Source organism: Podarcis muralis, chromosome 13 (genome assembly GCF_964188315.1).
Source record: "Podarcis muralis chromosome 13, rPodMur119.hap1.1, whole genome shotgun sequence".
In the NCBI taxonomy this organism is placed as follows: domain Eukaryota; kingdom Metazoa; phylum Chordata; class Lepidosauria; order Squamata; family Lacertidae; genus Podarcis; species Podarcis muralis.
In genome coordinates, this window is record NC_135667.1 from 36,690,023 (window position 1) to 36,709,764 (window position 19,742).

The 19,742-nt window shown below is 44.0% G+C and overlaps 1 protein-coding gene across 2 annotated transcripts in view; it reads right to left on the reverse strand.

The window, feature by feature from the left end:
* Positions 1-709: 709 nt before the first annotated feature.
* The window catches only part of LOC114582619 (parathyroid hormone/parathyroid hormone-related peptide receptor-like), a 28,354-nt gene continuing 9,321 nt past the window's right edge, over positions 710-19,742 (reverse strand). For both annotated transcript variants that reach the window (XM_028703791.2, XM_028703788.2), the window contains exons 5-14: positions 18,348-18,472; positions 16,523-16,617; positions 8,167-8,356; positions 7,215-7,368; positions 5,625-5,685; positions 4,341-4,407; positions 3,398-3,492; positions 2,880-3,021; positions 2,746-2,787; positions 710-1,638 (exon numbers count right to left, since the gene is read on the reverse strand). In XM_028703791.2, coding sequence (XP_028559624.2) covers positions 1,261-1,638; positions 2,746-2,787; positions 2,880-3,021; positions 3,398-3,492; positions 4,341-4,407; positions 5,625-5,685; positions 7,215-7,368; positions 8,167-8,356; positions 16,523-16,617; positions 18,348-18,472 — 1,349 coding nt within the window. In that variant the 3' untranslated portion in view covers positions 710-1,260. The remainder of the gene's footprint in view (positions 1,639-2,745; positions 2,788-2,879; positions 3,022-3,397; positions 3,493-4,340; positions 4,408-5,624; positions 5,686-7,214; positions 7,369-8,166; positions 8,357-16,522; positions 16,618-18,347; positions 18,473-19,742) is intronic.

The window sequence follows — 19,742 nt, forward strand, 5'->3', positions numbered from 1 at the left end:
CCAGCTTTAATAATTTTATTTCTCATGTTTGCACTACATCAAAATAGCCTTTAAAAACAACAACAACACCTTTGACTGCTCTAATTGGGGAGGGGGGAGTCAGAAAGGGTTTTGTTTTTTTCTTGCCCACATCAAATTGGGCAGGGGACCCTGAGAGTTTTTTTTGCCACCTTCTGCAACATACTCCTTGCCACATTTGCGCAAGTCAGTTACCCCACAAGGTTAAGCATGCCTCTTGCTGCCAACTGCTTTTCCTTGCAAATTTTCTCTCTCAGCATCATTTTGTCATATTCCAAAGCAACAACTGTGTGTTTCAAAATGCAAGTTGGATGGTAAAGAAGAAGTGATCTCATAGTTGCCTTGGACAGGTATTCTGCAAGGTACTGAACCAAAGTATGCCTATGTATGAGAATTTCTCACGTCTCGTCTAATCCTGCACAGTTGTTCACTGCAAGAGCAGTTGCTTTGGTTCTGAGACAGCAAAGTAGTAACCTGTTACTTCCTCTCCTATTGGGGGAGATGATTTGCAGAAAAATGGCAAGCTTGTTTGAACACCCTTTTTTTAAAAAAAATCCATTCTGTAAAACAGAATCAGGGCTATCACCTAATTACAGGAATTGGTGGTTGAGTAAATAAACTTTGTCAGTCTTGATAGTGATGCCTTTTAGAGCTATTGAGAGAATTTGGACTAAGCAAAAAGTACTACTCGTTAGAAGGAAAACCAGCTTTAATATTTTATTTCTTACGTTAGCACTACATCTAAATAGCCTTAAAAAACAACAACACCTTTGCTCTTAACACTCAGTGCCTACTTACTGAAATTGGGGTTGCAGTCAACTAACAAAAGCCTTATTTTAACACAAATGAAACACAACACAGCAGAAAATGGGAATAGGAATGGTTCCTTTGCTTGCTTATTGCTACTGAGGAGGCTGAAAGTGAGGTGGGGAGATGGATATATTTTGGAGGATTGGAATTTTTGAAAAGGCGTGTCATGTGCTTTGCAGATCAAACTAACCAGAACAATGTAACCCACCTAGCCACTACCTCCCTCAGTACCCTTCGGCATCCAGAACCAAGCTTAAACCAATCTGAAATGGCAAATACGTGGAACCCTCTTTCCATACTGACGTAGGTAGTAGAATGAAGACTTCCTAATCGCTACAGTGGTACCTGGCTCAAGATTGAAACTTAAACAGTTCACTCGCCTAGTTACTCTGATCCTAGTCCTGCAGATAATTACATTTTCTCTGTTCCCTTTCATAGCATGGTCTCCAGCTCTTTTTTCAAGCAAGAGTGCTTCCCCTCCAAGGCTGTAGCACCGATGTTCTCCTCAAGGACCTTCTGCATCATCTCCTGACTTGGAGAATTATCCAAGGTGGAGGAAGCCGGGGTGTACTCTGGGGCAGCGGCAGCGGGGGCAAGGTGGATCAGCCAGTTTTTGGTACCAAGAGGCATGGCAACAGCTGCTGCAGAAGTCACCCCCCAGCTGGCCATACTCAAGCTGATGCTGTTGGTGGCATGGGACACAAGCCCGCCATAGGAGTAGCTCCCACCTGCGCTGGCCGCTCGGGTCTTCTGCTTTATGTCCAGTACCAGGTTTCTCCGGAAACGGTCTTTCTTAATTTCTGCTTGCACCTGGCGGTAGAGGCAGACTGTTAAGGGAATGCAATTTAGAAAAAGACCATCGCCCGCTTGCTCATTCTCAGTACAGTCATACCTTGGGTTACAGACTCTTCCGGTTGCGTTTTTTCAGGTTATGGACCACCGAAACCTGGAAGTACTGGAACAGGTTACTTCCAGGTTTCGGCGGATGCACAGAAGTGCCAAATCGCAAACCACGCATACACAGATGCGCCACTGCGGGTTGCGAACATGCATCCTGCACGGATCACATTCGCAACCTGAGCATCCACTGTACTTCGACAGCTGGTAAAAGCAGAACAATGGCTTATTAATTGCCCATCCCTGCTAGGGTCCAATTTCTTTCCCTCTCTTCTCCAGTATGAAAAAGTTTCAGTGTTGCACCAGCTAAGGGCATATGGGTGGGATGCTACCCCCATTCCCGAACTGTTCTATGAAAGGGGGGTGGGTGCCTAATTCCATTAAGGCCCAGGCTGTGTATCTGACCACTCAGAGAGTGCTCTTGGTCATTGAGTAACTCCAATGCCCCCTGTACATAAAAGATCAGAAGGATACCATATCAAAGGGCATAAAGGTAAAGGGACCCCTGTCCATTAGGTCCAGTTGTGGCCGACTCTGGGGTTGCAGCGCTCATCTCGCTTTATTGGCCGAGGGAGCCGGCGTACAGCTTCCGGGTCATGTGGCCAGCATGACTAAGCTGCTTTTGGCGAACCAGAGCAGCGCACGGAAACGCCGTTTACCTTCCTGCCAGAGCGGTACCTATTTATCTACTTGCTCTTTGTGCTTTCGAACTGCTAGGTGGGCAGGAGCAGGGACCGAGGAACAGGAGCTCACCCCGTCGTAGGGATTCAAACCGCCGACCTTCTGATTGGCAAGTCCTAGGCTCTGTGGTTTAACCCATAGTGCCATCAAAGGGCATAGGTGTTGGGAAATATTTTCCATTTTGGAAATGAAATAATCGCAACCATATTCTCCAGGCAGAAGAAATACCGGGCATGGGGAAGAAGGTTGACCCCTCCCCATGCACTAGGTGCAGAATACACCCAATGAAGAGAGGATCGCGGCTACATATTCGTGCATCTCGGAAGAAATGTTCCTTACCTCACCGTTGCAGAAACAGTAAATGAGAGCCACAAAGAAACCCTGTCAATAGAAAAAAAGAGACAACCATAGATGGAAATAGCTGTGACTGAGTGGATCAAACACAAAAGGCTTCACCCGCCATGAAGACCCACCTGTAAAGAATTGAAGAGCATCTCGTAGTGCATCTGTATTTGCCAGAGGACACTGGACACAGCTGTGTAAGGAATGGCCATGAACACCACGTAATGGACACCAAAGAGGGGCATCAGAACAAGGGTGGATTTTAGTAACTTCCTGGAAGGAAAGGGATTTTGTGCGATCATTCCATTTTTGGATCGTCCAGGAGGAGAACTGAAGGGCCCGTAATGGGGAATAAGGGAGGCAACAATGGGTGGAGACCTTAAAATGGTAGAAGCTTAAAGAAGATGGCACATATGAGGAAACCATCATAATAACACAGATAAATGATCTGATTAACGGCAAGAACCAGCTTTAAGGCAAACGAAGATGAAGAACAAAGCACGACAGAAATCCAGCATGGAAGAAGTTTCAGTATTCTAGGCAATCAGAAATTAACATTAATAAAGGGGGACATATTTCAGTAAGAAAGTAATTATTCATTGTAGTGCTAACACTGGGAGGTCTGTTTCAGCTGCTCCAAGCTACATACCTGTACTGTTGGCGGGGATCTAATTTCCCTGCATTTGTCTCCCACAACTTCGATGCAAGGACTCTCACAATGTTGAGGAAGAGGAAAAAGTTCACCTGCCGGCAATAAAAAGACACTTCATGTCGCGCCAGGCATATTCCATGCCACTGAAATGCCATTCTTCAATTCCCTTTTATTTGCTGTGCTATAGAAAATGCATTTCTGCTGTTGGCCCATATGGGTTGTAGCCGAACTATTTTTACTCGGAGTAGACCTGTTGAAATTAATGGGCCTAAGTGACTCGTGGTCATTAATTCTAATGGGCCTAACTCTGGATAAAAGTTAATTGAACACAGCTCAATAAAATCACGTGGTGATGATCAGCAAACAACCAATACAATCAGTAATAAACCAAACAAAACCAACTCAAACTCAGCCTCAGCTTCTGAACCACTGCCTAAGCTATTGAGGGCACAATTTGCAGAATACCAGTATAATAAGAATGAGGTCATCGTCCCCCACCTTTGAAAAGAGGAGGGACGAAGTGATGTTTCTGGAGGCAGGCATTCCATAACACAAAGGCAGCAACTGCAAATACTCTGCGTCTAATGGATGCTAAACTACCATTCACAAAAGATTTTACAAGACCACGTGGACTGATCTTATAACTCAAGCGCAGGATTTATATGGGAGAAGACATTCTCATTTTTTTATTTTCAACCGATTTTCATCTGTTACAAAGTGATTTGGCAACTGATCCAAAGGACACCTTGACTGCCTCCTTCCCAGCCCACCCTAATTTGCATTTTTAAAGTTCATTTTCCAAATCCTTCCATCATGGAGCCCATGGCAGGAAACGTGGTTCCCAGGTGGTCGCCCATCCAGCTGCTGATCAGTCCCACAGGCCTGCTTAGCTTCAGCAAGCTGGTGGTCTTGTACTCTTTTTGTGCCCTTCTTATCTTACCACAACTGCCGCCAAGATAGGAACTTGGTAGATCCATTTCATGTTTCCAGCGCTGAGGTCCCAGCACCTGTGGAGGAGAGGCTGAAGTTAAGCACCAAAGGGGTGCTCTCGCCCGACACCTTTGAGCCTCAAGTCCTTTTTGCATTATTATTATTCCTTTTTTCATTATCTGTCCTTCACCCTAGGGTCCCGTGGTGGTTCACAGCATTAAAAACATTGCATGGCACATGGCTTATGTTAATGAAGATAATAGGAATTGGTCAACTTTTGAGTTTCTGAGCTTCAGGACATTTTGGCTTCTTTCAGCCTTAAGAAATTCAAATCATTTACACGACATTTTAAACCAGTAAATACTGTGATCGTTATCACCAACGCTGCAAGGTAGGTCCAAGTATGCTTGTCCCAATATGGCAGTTTTGATATTTGAGGCCAAGAGAGTGGCTTACCAAATAGCACCTAATGAACCCGTGACAGAAGTAAGATTCAAACTAGAGAGGTTCAGATTCAGGCATTACCACTGTAAGACCACCGGCCTGAATTACATACACTACTACGAGATTCCTAAGTTGGACATGAGGTTGATGTTACTACAATTTGCTTTGTTGTTGCAAAACTTGGCCATATATGAACTATAGCACAGATTTTGCTAGTAAGGGTAATGGGACCCCTGACCATTAGGTCCAATCAAGACTGACTCTGGGGTTGCGGCGCTCATCTCGCTTTACTGGCCGAGGGAGCCAGCGTTTGTCCGCAAACAGCTTTTGGGTCATGTGGCCAGCATGACTAAGCCGCTTCTGGCGAACCAGAGCAGCACACAGAAACGCCGTTTACCTTCCCGCCAGAGCGGTACCTATTTATCTACTTGCACTTTCACGTGCTTTCGAACTGCTAGGTTGGCAGGAGCAAGGACTGAGCAACGGGAGCTCACCCTGTCGTGGGGATTTGAACCGCCAACCTTCTGATTGGCAAGTCCTAGGCTCTGTGGTTTAACCCACAGCGTCCCTCTAGAGATTTTGCTAGTACCTGTATAAAAAATGGACCAGATATAGGGGTGGGGTTGTTTTTTTTTGGGGGGGGGGTATGAAGATTATATTCTTTAACACAGGGGGAAAAACAGCTCTCCATATCAGGTCCACACATAACATGTGGGATACAAAAAAACAAATTAGGTCTAAAAATCTGTTCCTATAAGGTAGTGGCTAAAGCAATTAATTTACCCTCTTCACTAACTCATCCTGCCCAATCTCCCTAAACAGTGTTTTAAGAGAAGCAGAAAGTACATACTGTGTATCAGCCAGGGATGCTCTGACGCTGGCCCAAACAGACACAACGACAGCAGGTACCCCTCGAAGGAAAAAGAAAAACAAAAGCAAACAGAAAGAGATCTGGGTTTCCAGTGAGCTCTTAAAAGGACAGTAGGAGAAAATGTGAGGCCAATAGTATACACCAGGAGGCGGCTACATAGTACCTTGCTGATGTTGTTGGACCACAACTCCCATCGTCAAGACAGGAGCCAGCCAGCAGTAAATCACACTGGCAAGTTGGAGTTAACTCTTCATGAGCAAAAACAGGAGTTTCAGGCCTACTCCTCTCTGACAGGTCTTGCCCCCATGAAGCAGTAGCTGAGACTGAAGGGTTCCACCTCCCCACAGCTGCCCAAATCCCCTCCTCTCCAGGGTTTCCCCCCTGCAATCTGAGACTGTGCCTGCTGAAGCTAACCTCTCCTCCACCCTCTTCATGCTTCTCCTGGGTCTGAGAGACTGAGGGAGAGAGGAGCTTGTTGCAGCAGGAGGGGAGGACACCCCTGCCTCTTCGCCAGCCAGACCCATCTCCATTTCTTGGCCTCCCTCCTCTCCTGGTTCAGCTTCTGCCTCTGAGTCTGGACTTCTATCTGCCACAGATTCCACCCGCTCACTAAACCCTGTGACCTCTTCAGCTTCCGACACCTCCTCTTACCAGTATTATCCCTGTGACTACCCATCATCCTCCCACCACCACTCCCCTGGCACTGAGCCTTCTTCCCCAGCTAGATCCTCCCACCATTCCTCTGCATCAAACCAGTCTTGTGATGTCATCCCTGACCTTGCTGGCTGGCAAGGCTGATGGGAACTCAAGTTCAGCAACATCAGGAGGGCTCCATGCTTGCTATTCTAGTATTCACTGACCTTGTATGTGCCATAAAAGTTCCCACTTCTGAACAACTATGAATGGTGCAGGGGCCCTATCCATTGGGCCACCGTACCTCACCCTCTGTGCTAAAGGACCCCTGGACGGTTAAGTCCAGTCAAAGGCAAACTGCGGGGTTGTGGCACTCATCTCGCTTTCAGGCCAAGGGAGCCGGCGTTTGTCCACAGACAGCTTTCCGGGTCACGTGGCCAGCATGACTAAACCGCTTCTGGCACAACGGGACACCGTGACGGAAACCAGAGCACACAGAAACGCCGTTTACCTTCCCGCCGCAGCAGTACCTATTTATCTACTTGCACTGGCATGCTTTCGAACTGCTAGGTTTGCAGGAGCAGGGACAGAGCAACAGGAGCTCACTCTGTCACAGGGATTTGAACCGCCGACCTTCTGATCGGCAAGCTCAAGAGGCTCCGTGGTTTAGACCACAGTGCCACCCGCGTCCTCTGTGCCACATGATGGGTGGTGGGGAGGGAAACGCATCGTCAAAGAGAGTTGTGGTTACAGGAGGTGAGAGAGACCTTTCAAATAATAATTTATTATTTATACCCTGCCCATCTGGCTGGGTTTCCCCAGCCACTCTGGGGAAAACGGGCAGCCTCTTATGACCTTCACTTGCCCTGTTTGAGCTTCCCTGTGTAGGTTCATAGTCAGAGCAGGAGCCGAGAGACTGAACTGGACTGTGCTTACCCCACCCGATGAGTGTAAGAGCCCACAAGTAGCTTTTGTTTGAGAGGAAAGCCATGAAGATCAAGCTGTGGAGATAGAGACCTTCCACCAAGATCCAGTAGTGATTTGTAGCCAAGAAATAGAGGAAGATGGTCACAGCTACCTTGCAGCCTGCCTGAAAGAATAGAGAAGCAAACATCCTTTTTGGTGGTGGTGGTGGTTGTTAGGACCAATAAAAAGTGTTTTGGGTTTTTTATGCATTTTATTGAAATAATTTCAATTGTAAAGAAATAAAGCGATACAGAAAAAATTGAAGGAAAAGTGAAGGAAAGGAAAAAAGAAGGTGATTATAAGAAAGAAAGGAAAACCCATATACAAAAATGCAATCTAAGATACTTCCGTACATTCTGATATAAATCAATACAGTGTTATTATCCTAATACTTATGTAGTTAATAGCCTGCAACATTCTGTAAATAGTCATTTCAAATGTTATCGTAGTTATCCAAGCAAAGTCTGCGCCTGTAAGCAGTCCGTTCATAAGTTGCGAGTGTTTGTCATATTATCAATCCATTGATAAAAGGGTACCTATCTTTTTTTTATTCTTCTTAGGACCAAACTTTGGACAACCACCACTGGTCACGCTCAAGTCTTTTGCAAGTTTTTTGGTTAATAGTTATTGTTCCTGCTGCTTAACTAGAGGTTAATAGGAGGAACAGGCAGATTAACAGCATTCAAGTCCCAGAGATCACCATCTCATTTTTTCTTTCTTTCAGAACTGGAATGCTGATTAATTTAAAATGCTGGGTTTTTTAATTATTATTTTTGATTAGGAAACCATCTTGATCTGGCTGTTCTGAAATCAGTATCCTTGTTCCCTAAAATTTCCAGGAAGATTTTAAGCCAAGTCACACATTGCACTTCTCAAGAGACACCGAGAAGAGCGAAGCAAAACCTAAACACTAGGGACTTACTAGCTGGGTCCTGGACCCCAAGGCGAGACTCAGATCTTCAGCATCCCAGTCACTGTCCTGTGTTTTTTGCAGCCCCTCGTGTCGCGAGGTGGAGTACAGCACGAGATCCTTCACGAAGATGCTCACAGCTCGGCAGACGAAGGAGGCAAAGAGATGGAGGTGGATGTAATTTCGAGTGCAGTGAAGCCGCCTTAAACACACATTAATAAGCAGAGGATTTCAATTTATTTATATGTTATGTCTTATCCTGCCCGCTCTCCCAAGGTACCATGCGTATTTTCCACACCATCCTTTTATCCCAGCAACGACTCTGTGAGGTAGGCTAGGCTGAGAAAGAGTGTGTGATTGGCCCCCATCACACACACACACACACACCCCAATCTATGGCTGAGCAGGGTTTTGAACGTGGGTCTCTCCCCATTCTTAGTCTGGAACTCTAAACACCAAACGACACGGCCAGGAGAAAATAGTATGAGATAGCCAAAATAATAAGGAGCAGCTGTGCTCCTCATTATTACATGATTCCACCTTCTATTGTGGTGCTGGAGGAGACTCTTGAGAGTCCCATGGACTGCAAGAAGATCAAACCTATCCATTCTGTTTTTTTTTATATATAAAATTTTTTATTGCGTTTCTTTCCATAGTTTTGTACATTCCAGACACATACAATAGATACAAGAAACAATTTTTTCTTTTTTAACAAAAAAAAAAAAAAAAAAAAACACAAAGAAAAATACATCCCTATTTGGACTTCCCCACCCCTTCCGGATCTGCGTTCTTTAAATTAACCATGTCAGCAATTTGTTACCTTATTTCATACCTCACTGTAACTTTCAATTGTTATGTATCCAAATTCAATGTATTATATCTCAGTTTTAATGCCTTTAAAATAAACATAACATATTCGATTCAATTTGTCTCCTTTTCTCTTTTATCACTTGTTTTACCATTTACTTAATCATAATTGCTAAAGCATAACATTTCCTGATCGTGCACTATCTTAAGATTCATACAGTTTGTAGTATTTTTGCAAATAGTCTTTAAATTTTTTCCAGTCCCCCTCAATTGTTTCTTGATCCAAATCTCGGATTCTGCCGGTCAGTTCAGCTATCTCCATGTAGTCCATCAACTGCGTCTGCCATTCCTCCAGCGTGGGCAAATCTTGTGTCTTCCAACTCTTTGCGATGAGTATTCTTGCTGCTGTGCTAGCGTACATAAACAAAGTTCTGTCCTTCTTTGACATTTTCTGGTCCACCATACCCAGCAGGAAGGCCTCTGGTTTCTTAGGAAAGGTATACCTAAATACCTTTTTCAATTCATTATAAATCATTTCCCAGAAGGCCCTCACTTTTGGGCAGGTCCACCAGAGATGGAAGAAGGTCCCCTCTGCCTCCTTACACTTCCAACATTTGTTGTCAGACAGGTGATGTATCTTAGCTAACTTGACTGGGGTCATGTACCACCGGTATATCATTTTCATAATGTTTTCCTTCAGGGCACTACATGCCGTGAATTTCATTCCGGTGTTCCATAACCTTTCCCAGTCTTCAAACATAATGTTGTGTCCAACATCCTGTGCCCATTTTATCATGGCAGATTTAACTGTCTCATCCTGTGTATTCCATTTAAGCAGCAAGTTATACATTTTCGAAAGTGTCTTAGTTTTTGATTCTAACAATTCCGTCTCTAATTTCGATTTTTCCACCTGGAAACCCACTTTTTTGTCCATTTTAAAAACCTCTTGAATTTGAGCATAGTGTAACCAATCTCGCACCTTATTTTTTAGTTTATCCTGACTCTGCAACTTCCAGTTATCTCCAATTTTTTCAATTAATTCCCAATATTTCGGCCAATAGGCCTCCATATTGGGTCTTTTTCGAGCCTTGGCCTCCACCGGTGATAACCACCTCGGTGTTTTACTCTCTAATAAGTCTTTGTATTTCAACCAGACTGCAAAAATTGCTTTTCTGACAATATGGTTTCTGAACAATTTATGAACTTTAACCTTGTCATACCATAGGTATGCATGCCAACCAAAAGCATTGTCAAAACCTTCCAGATCTAGAACATCAGTGTTTTCCAACAAGAACCAATCTTTCAGCCAGCAGAAGGCTGCAGCTTCATAGTACAACCTCAAGTCCGGCAGGGCAAACCCCCCTCTTTCTTTCAAGTCAGTTAATATTTTAAACTTTATTCGGGGCTTTTTGCCCTGCCAAACAAACCTGGATATATCCTTCTGCCATTTTCCAAAACATTCCATTCTGTCCATGATCTGTAAGGTTTGAAACAAAAACAACATTTTCGGCAATACATTCATTTTTATGGCTGCGATTCTTCCCAACAAGGAAAGTTTCAATCTTGACCAAATTTCTAAGTCCTTTTTAACTTCCAACCAACATTTCTCATAATTGTCTTTAAATAGATTCAAATTTTTGGAAGACAAATAGATCCCTAAGTATTTCACTTTTTTGACCACACTTAATTCTGTTTCTCTCTGAAACCCCTCTGTTTCTGTAAGTGTCAAATTCTTGGTCAGAACCTTAGTTTTTTGTTTGTTCAACTTAAATCCCGCCACCCGACCAAACTCAGATATAAGTTCAAGAACTCTTTTTGTACTGGATTCTGGCTCCTGCAGTGTCAAAACTAGATCATCTGCAAAAGCTTTCAGTTTATATTGTTTCACTCCGACCTCTATCCCTTGTACCGACCGGTCCTCCCTTATCATGTTCAGTAGCACCTCCAGGACTGAAATGAATAAAAGAGGGGATAGAGGGCACCCTTGTCGTGTCCCTTTTTCAATTTTAAATTCCTCCGTCACCACATTGTTCACTATTAGTTTAGCTTTCTGTTCTGAATAAACTGCTTGTATTCCATTTTCAAACCCCCGTCCCACTCCCATCCCTTCCAAATTTTTCTTCATAAACATCCAAGATATGTTGTCAAATGCTTTCTCCGCATCAATAAAAATTAACACCGCCCTTATGTTCCTATTGGTTTGCAGAAGTTCCAAAATGTCAATGATGTTTCTGGTATTCTCATATAAATGTCTACCAGGGAGAAAGCCTGCTTGGTCTTTGTGAATTACTTCATTTAAGACCTTTTTAAGTCTACTTGCCAAAATGTCTGCAAATATTTTGTAATCCACATTCAGGAGTGAGATGGGACGGTAGTTCTTAAGCTGAGTCTTTTCAGATTCTGTCTTAGGTATCAATGTGATGAAAGCTTCTTTCCACGTTTCTGGTGCCCTCTTCCCATCCATAATCTGGTTGCATACCTCCAACAGAGGTTGTGTCAGATAATCCTTCAAAGTCTTGTAATATTTGGAGGTAAGCCCATCCGGGCCTGGAGATTTGCCTAGTTGCATATTCTGAATGGCACCTTCGATTTCCTGTGAAGTTATTGTAGAGTTCAAGATTGATCTTTTATCTTGAGTTATTTTTGATAGTCCATTTGTCTTTAAAAATTGATCTATCTCTGATTCTTTCTGAGGCCCCTGTGCATAAAGTTCTTTAAAATATCTGTGGAAGCACTTCCTAATTTCTTCTGGTTTCTGTACCATTCTTCCTTCAATCTCTAGATTTGTAACTGTGTTTAGCTTTTGTCTTTTTTTCAGCTGCCAAGCTAGCAGCTTTCCACATTTATTTGCTGATTCAAACGATCTTTGCTTCATCTGTTTAATTTTCCATTCAATCTCCTGATTTATCAACTTAGAATATTCTGCTTGATGGAATTTGATTTCTCTCAGCACCTCCTTTGACTTTGGTTTAGTTCTCAATTTTTTCTCTCCTTGATGTATTTTCTCCAGTATTTTATCCTTCTTTCCATTCCAGAGCTTTTTCTTAATTGTGTTCTGTTGTATCAGAAACCCTCTCATAACGGCTTTGCTTGCGTCCCAGATCGTTCTTTTTTCTACTGTAGTATTCAAATTTATCTCAAAATAGTCCTTTAGCGTTTTTTGGGCCTTTTTCACAATCTCTTGATCTCTTAATAGTATGTCATTCATTCTCCATCTGAAGGAACCGGATTGAGTTAGTCTGAATTCTAATTTCAGAGCGTTGTGGTCGGAGCATGTTTTTGGGCAGATTTCCACCTTTCTGGTCTTAGGTGCCAGCCCTCTAGACGTCCAGATTTGGTCGATCCTTGTCCAGGACAGGTGGGCCTCAGAGAAAAAAGTTCCTTCTTTACCTAGGGGGTTCTTTGTCCTCCATATGTCAATCAAATCCAAATTGTCAGTCAATTCGAAAAAAGTTTTAGGCAGTCTACCGTCTGATGTTAAATTTTGGCTTTGAGACTTATCCATATGTGTAGACACCACTCCATTCATATCTCCCATCATTATAATGTTAGTATAGTCCATATAATCCAGCAAAATCTCATGCAGCTTCTTGAAAAATTCTGATTTCCCGTCGTTTGGAGCATATATTCCTAATATCAAGATTTTTTCTCCTTGTGTCTGGATTTCAATCGCCAAGATTCTTCCTTGTTCATCCTTAAATAAGAATTTGGGCATCAGGCTCTCCTTAGCATAAATCACCACTCCTCTTTTCTTAACCTTATCTGATGAAATAAATTCTTGGCCTAGTCTTTTGTTAACCAAAACTTTTCTATGGAGCCTGATCACATGAGTTTCTTGTAGGCAAATAATGTCCAATTGTTCTTTCTTCAATATATGAAATATCTTCCTTCTTTTCTCCGGGGAATTTCCGCCATTTATGTTCCAACTAAATAGCTGCAGAGACATCCTGTATTATTTTGTTCCACCTAGAGTGGTGTATCTTCTTTATCCTCTGGTCCCGAAGGTATAGGCGTTCCCCCGCCACCAGGCGGTATAGGCCCAGATTGAGGTAGGGGCCAATGAGCTGCTGCTTCTTTTTGGAGATCTTCTCCGTGGTCGTGCAGGAACTTTTGTAGGTCCTCTGGTGTTCTTATTTTAACCTTCTTCTGTTTGTAGGAAAATGATAATCCTTGTGGAAACTCCCACCTATAAAGAATTGAGTTGAGTCTCAACAACTTTGCCAATTCTGAGTAGGTGGCTCTCAAGTCCAATAACTGTTTAGGTATATCTCTATAAATTTCCACCCTTTTGTCTTGTATCTCAAGTGAGTTTTTAAAGTGAAGGCCTAGTATCTTGTCTCTCTCTTCCCTTGTTCTCAAAGCTATCAAACAGTCTCTAGATCTGTCCTTTCTTACCAATCTTCCCAGTCGAAAAGCCGATACTATTTTAAAGTCAGTTTCTTCTTTTATAGCCCAGAACTTTGAAAATTCTGTTGTCAAAAATCCGATCAGATCTTCTTGTTCAATTTCTGGGATAGCCCTCAATCTGAGGTTGGTCTCCCGATTTTTCAATTCCACCAAAGAAAGATAGGTTTGCTGGTCCCCAATCTGTTTATGCAGAGGCTTGACTTCTGCTTTAACTTCCTCGACCTCTTTCTTAGCTGACGTTGCTATTTGAATGGCTTCCCCTGCTAGTTTACGATTCTCTTCTGTTGCTCCTTGCAATTTTTCAATTGCTTGTGTATGTTGGGAAACCTGATCCGTCAATTTCTGAATCGAGGATGTAGCTTGGTCAATTTTGATTGATTGATTATCTACTTTTTGATTTAAAGTTGACAGTTGTTCCAAAATTTGCTTCAAAACAGCCTCTGATCCTCCTGCTGCCATATCCTCCTCTTCAGGTTCTTTAGGCTTTTCAACTTCTAACTTTTGCGTTGCAAGCACAGCTGGAACCGATAATCTGCGTCCCTGAGCCAAAGTTGTTTGTACAAGCTGTGCCTGCTTTTTCGCTTTTTCTTTTTCCTTAGCTTCCTTAGCTTTGGCTGCTCTTGTCTTTCCTGTACCACTCATCAGTCAATGTTCAAGGTCAAATATTGTAATCCCATGGGAAAGACAAATCCACTTCAAAAACAATCCAATGAGAGAAAGTAAACAAATAGAGCTGTTCCCAGGCCTTTATATTCCCAAAATCCTCTAGGGGGAGTGCCACCAGAGTTCAGTAAGAAGAAGGCAACTTTTCCGCCATTAAAATCCCTATTGTTCCAATTTTAAAAGCACAATTGTCCCAAAACACTTAAAAAGCAGATTCTGCAGAGCACTTCCAAACTTTAACAAAGTTCCAACAAGGTGCCTGCAACAATATCCAGTCTAGCTAGTTGAGCTCAAAAGTGTCACTTTAGTATCCAAAAGTATCTAGGAGTTTTGTAACAGTTCCACAGTTAAGGCAACTTCCCCCCGGCAGCCCGATGATTTGGAGATCAAAACCTCTGTTGCCCCCAGGCAAGGGGACCGCTCCAAATTAATTTTTAAAGGTTTACTCACTGGTAATTCTGTGTTTCTTCTTTAAAAGTCAGTTTAAAAAATGCACGAACGTCCCTCTTTAACGCTTCCCCACACAGCGCATTCAGCTCCTCCTGTCCTTTGCTTTGATCTTAAAAGCAGTGCCGGAAGACGGACTTCCTTTTTCTCGTCTCCCGGGTTCAGCCAAATTCTTAAAATTTATTCCACCGAATTTCAAGTCTTTACTCACGGGATTGTTGTTTCAGCCTGATATTTCCAGGAAGAAAGGTCGGCGCTCATCCGTGACAGCCTCGCGGCTTCGCCTCCGCAGAAAGAGCGATGAACTCACAGCACCGCTCCCCCTCCTTCACTCCGGAGCCCCTTACAGGGTTCCTTCCGCGAATTCGGGTTCGCTCCAGGTGCCCGCCGAGTCCCACGGCCACGAGCTCACTCTACTCGTGGTTTATCTTCATGGGTTGCCGCTGCGCCGTAGCGAACAACCCTTTTCTGCGGTGCCCCTCTTCACAGCTCGAAGAGGTCCGCCATCACGGTTTCGCGCCGCCTCCATTCTGAAGGAAATCAGCCTTGAGTGCTCACTGGAAGGACAGATCCTGAAGCTGAGGCTCCAATACTTTGGCCACCTCATGAGAAGAGAAGACTCCCTGGAAAAGACCCTGATGTTGGGAAAGATGGAGGGCACAAGGAGAAGGGGACGACAGAGGACGAGATGGTTGGACAGTGTTCTCGAAGCTGCCAGCATGAGTTTGACCAAACTGCGGGAGGCAGTGGAAGACAGGAGTGCCTGGCGTGCTCTGGTCCATGGGGTCACGAAGAGTCGGACACAACTAAACGACTAAACAACAACAACAACAACAGCCTTCTATTGAGAAGGCGCCAGGCAAAAACATTACTCTTCAATCAGGCCTTTGGTGGATTAATATTCTACAGGCTTTTAAATGTACTTGTGGGAAGGGAGGGTTATTGTTTTGCTGTTTTTACTTGTGTTTTTATCTTGTATTTTTATTCTGTGATCACCCTGAGATCTTATGATGAAGGGCGGTATATAAATTAATAAAGATAATGATAATAAGTGCTTTTTAAAAAATAATATTTAGGGGTACTCTCATTTTGACTCAAGAAAACGACCATTTTATAGTTCAAATCGGGAAAAATAAATACAGCAAATGTACAAAAGTACAAAGATTCACAAAATGTTTAGGGGTATGCATACCCCTGCTTCCCCCCAGAAAAACTACTACTACTACTACTACTACTATTATTAATGTGCCTTGGGAGAACAGAACTATCTTGCCACCACCTGTACTTACCTGTGGTTCTGTAAGCAAAGAAGAAGAAGAAGAAGAAGAAGAGGAGGAGGAAGAGTTTGGATTTGATATCCCGCCTTTCACTCCCTTTAAGGAGTCTCGAAGCGGCTAACATTCTCCTTTCCCTTCCTCCCCCACAACAAACACTCTGTGAGGTGAGTGGGGCTGAGAGACTTCAGAGAAGTATGACTAGCCCAAGGTCACCCAGCAGCTGCATGTGGAGGAGCAGAGACGCGAACCCGGTTCACCAGATTACGAGACTACCGCTCTTAACCACTACACCACATTGGCTCTCATCATCATCATTTTATTTGTACGCTGCCTTTCCATAGTTAAAACAATGCTCAAGGCGGCTTACAACATGACAAGATTTACATAATTACCAATGTAACAGAAGTCATAAGCAATAAATAAAGCACATCAGAAAGCACACAACCAAATGGAAAACAATTTCCACATCAATCATAAAATCTAAAACTAAGAATACAGCATTAACATCAATCACAATTTAAAAGGACATAGATAAAAAATAAAAGCAATTTAAGAAACAAAAACGGAGCCCTCTCTGCCCAGCAGCAGTCCTTTATGGAGCCTGTCAGGCCCCACCCCAAGCCAAGTCTACCCCACCACACAGAGGAAACCAACCCAAGATAGTTTTCTCTCTGAGTTTTGCTGGCCATGATTAGTAGAATAAGGCCATGGGTTAGAGTTCAGGGGGTGGGATGGGGCAATGAATCAATAAGAACTGTCCTCCTTACTTGAAGTAGCAAAGGATGGACATGGCGACCACAAGGGAGGCGAGGGAGATGGAGTAGCCAACAGTGTAGATGATGCGCAGCCGGTCAAACACTTCCTGCGTGAGGAAAAGAGAGCACAGAAGGACTGCAGAGCCATTGTCACAACTCGCTACGTCACATCAAGAACCCCCATCTAAAGCACTTTTCCCTTTTCCAAAACAGAATATCCTCCAGCTGCTGCAATTTTCTCCTGCGACTTTCTGAAGAAAACAATCCTGCCACCGAATTACGTTCCCCAGTTGCTGGTACCTTGCTGGATTGCTCTTAAAGCAGTGGCAAATTTGCACAGGGCTGCCGTTGAAGACAGTTCAAAAACTGCAGCTTGCCCCTGGCTTTGTGGCCAGATTGCAAAGAGGGACTGGGCAAGGGGCAACAGCTTCGCTGGCTCCCAGTAAGTTTCAAAGTGCTAGCCTGAACCTTTAATGCATGGGTAGGCAAACTAAGGCCCGGGGGCCGGATGTGGCCCAATCGCCTTCTCAATCCGGCCCGCGGACGGTCCGGGAATCAGCATGTTTTTACCTGAGTAGAATGTGTCCTTTTATTTAAAACGCATCTCTGGGTTATTTGTGGGGCCTGCCTGGTGTTTTTACATGAGCAGAATGTGTGCTTTTATTTAGAATGCATCTCTGGGTTATTTGTGGGGCATAGGAATTCATTCATTTCCCCCCAAAAAATATAGTCCAGCTCCCCACAAGGTCTGAGGGACAGTGGACTGGACCCCTGCTGGAAAAGTTTGCTGACTCCTGCTTTAATGGCTTAGGAACCAAACAACAGTCTAACCTCTCTCTCTGTCTCCAATATTTGTTTCATTACCTTGACTACAATTATGGTGAGCAACACTGATTTGCTTTGTCGATTGATATTTTAAAGTACACACACTACTTCTCTGCTTGCAGTAGATAATTATAACATTTCAGATGTGTGATTATCAGATAAAATAGCAAATGGGGTCTGCAATTGCATCCCACCCCTACCACCTTTGGGGAGGTTATTTTTAAATCTTTGGAAATGATCAGATTATCTTCCCTCGGTCCGTTCCCCCCTCCCCCAAACCAGGCCAAATATCCTAATTTCCTTCTGCAATTTGCTTTCCATATGCTCTTCCGTCGTCAGCCTTTACGGAAAGGATGGAGAACCTGTGGCTGTCCGGATGTTAAAATTACAGGCGCTGCGGGTTAAATCACAGAGCCTAGGACTTGCCGATCAGAAGGTCAGTGGTTCAAATCCCCGCGACGAGGTGAGCTCCCGTTGCTCGGTCCCTGCTCCTGCCAACCTAGCAATTCAAAAGCACCTCAAAGTAGATAAATAGGTACCGCTCCGGCGGGAAGGTAAACAGCGTTTCCGTGTGCTGCTCTAGTTCGCCAGAAGCAGCTTAGTCATGCTGGTCACATGACCTGGAAGCTGTCTGTGGACAAATGCCGGCTCCCTCGGCCAATAAAGCGAGATGAGCACCGCAACCCCAGAGTCGGCCATGACTGGACCTAATGGTCAGGGGTCCCTTTACCTTTACTTTAGAGCTGGAAAGGATCCTATCTAGTTCAGAAATCAGTGTTGTTGGACCTCAACTCCCATCATCGCCAACCAACGTAGCTATTGGTCAGGAATAATGGGAGTTCAACACCTGCAGGGCCACAGGTTCGTCACCCCTGCTTTATGGCAGAATTTTTATGAGAACTTCCAATCTCAATAGATTCCTCCCTTCCCTTCCCTGTCCTTCAGATCCTGCCTGTGGTAGCCAATTCCACAAGCCTCTGTGTCCTCCCAATACCCTGCTTAGGAATTAAACCTTTTCTTGATTCTGCCGTTCCGGGGCAAAGAATATGGCGCATTCTGTGTAATTGGCCCAAGTCTTGTTCATGTTGGGCACCAGTTCCCAGTTCCCGTGAACATCACAGCGCCTGTAGGCGTGACCTGAAATAAAGGACAGGCAGAGCGTCCAATGAGATGGAGCGGAACGTGTGAAGGGGAAGATGCCAGCAAGGCTGAACAGTTGCACATTTTTAAAAAGGCCAGAGGCCCCAGAGGAAATAAACCGCTTAGGGGCTTTTGATTATTTGCATTGCAGGGAATTGAACTAGATGACACTCGGGGTCCCTTCCAAGTCTACAATTCTATGATTATGTGGTTTAGAAATTATTCTAAACAAAAAATAGTGCTTCTGAGCAAGTGTAGAGTGTACTGCTCTATTCCGAACTTAATAACGGAAAGCGTAATGCTGGTGGTCAACAAAAAGAGGTTTAAAGACTCTCTCAAGGCAAATCTAAAAAAATGTAGTACAGTGGTACCTTGGGTTACAGTACCTCAGGTTAAGAACTTTGCTTCAGGATGAGAACAGAAATTGTGCTCCAGCGGCGTGGCAGCAGCAGGAGGCCCCATTAGCTAAAGTGGTTCTTCAGGTTAAGAACGGACCTTTGGAACGAATTAACTACTTAACCCGAGGTACCACTGTATAAACACCGACAACTGGGAAACACTGGCCTGCAAGCGCTCCAATTGGAGAACAGCCTTTACCAAAGGCGTCATGGGCTTTGAAGACGCTCAAACTCAGGACAAAAGGGAGAAACGTGCTAAGAGGAAGGCACGCTTGGCAAATCCACACAGTGATCAACTCCTGCCTGGAAACCAAAGTCCCCACTGTGGAAGGACGTGTGGATCCAGAATTGGCCTCCACAGTCACTTACGGACCCACTTTTAAAACAGTGTTCATGGAAGACAATCTTACTCGGCTACAAGAGATCGCCAAAGAAGAAGAAGAGTGCAAGACCTCCAAGCAAAGACTTTCTTGCAAGGTATCTCCTTTTTTAAAAAAAGAAGGAACCCTGACTTCTCAACAAGCAAGACAAACCTCCGCACACTCGAAAACATCATCTCCTAAAACCAGTTAAATTGTTATTATTTCCTAACGGTTCTTAAGAAGGATCTGGCCTGTTTACCAGCCTCATGCTGCTATGGGCCAAACTTGACCTGATGTGCTGTTGTTTCTAAATAATGCAAATAACATCAGCTGGAGATGGGCTTATTATTATCAAGATTGCAGCAGGCATGGAGGGGGACTATAACCTTTTGCTCCCCTGCTGAGGTCCTGAGGAAAGATGGTATTTGCTGGGAGCAGAATCCTTCACTGGCACCCGATGGGAGGGCGAGAAGATTTTCTCCAAAAGCAAACAACACCTTCTTGAGG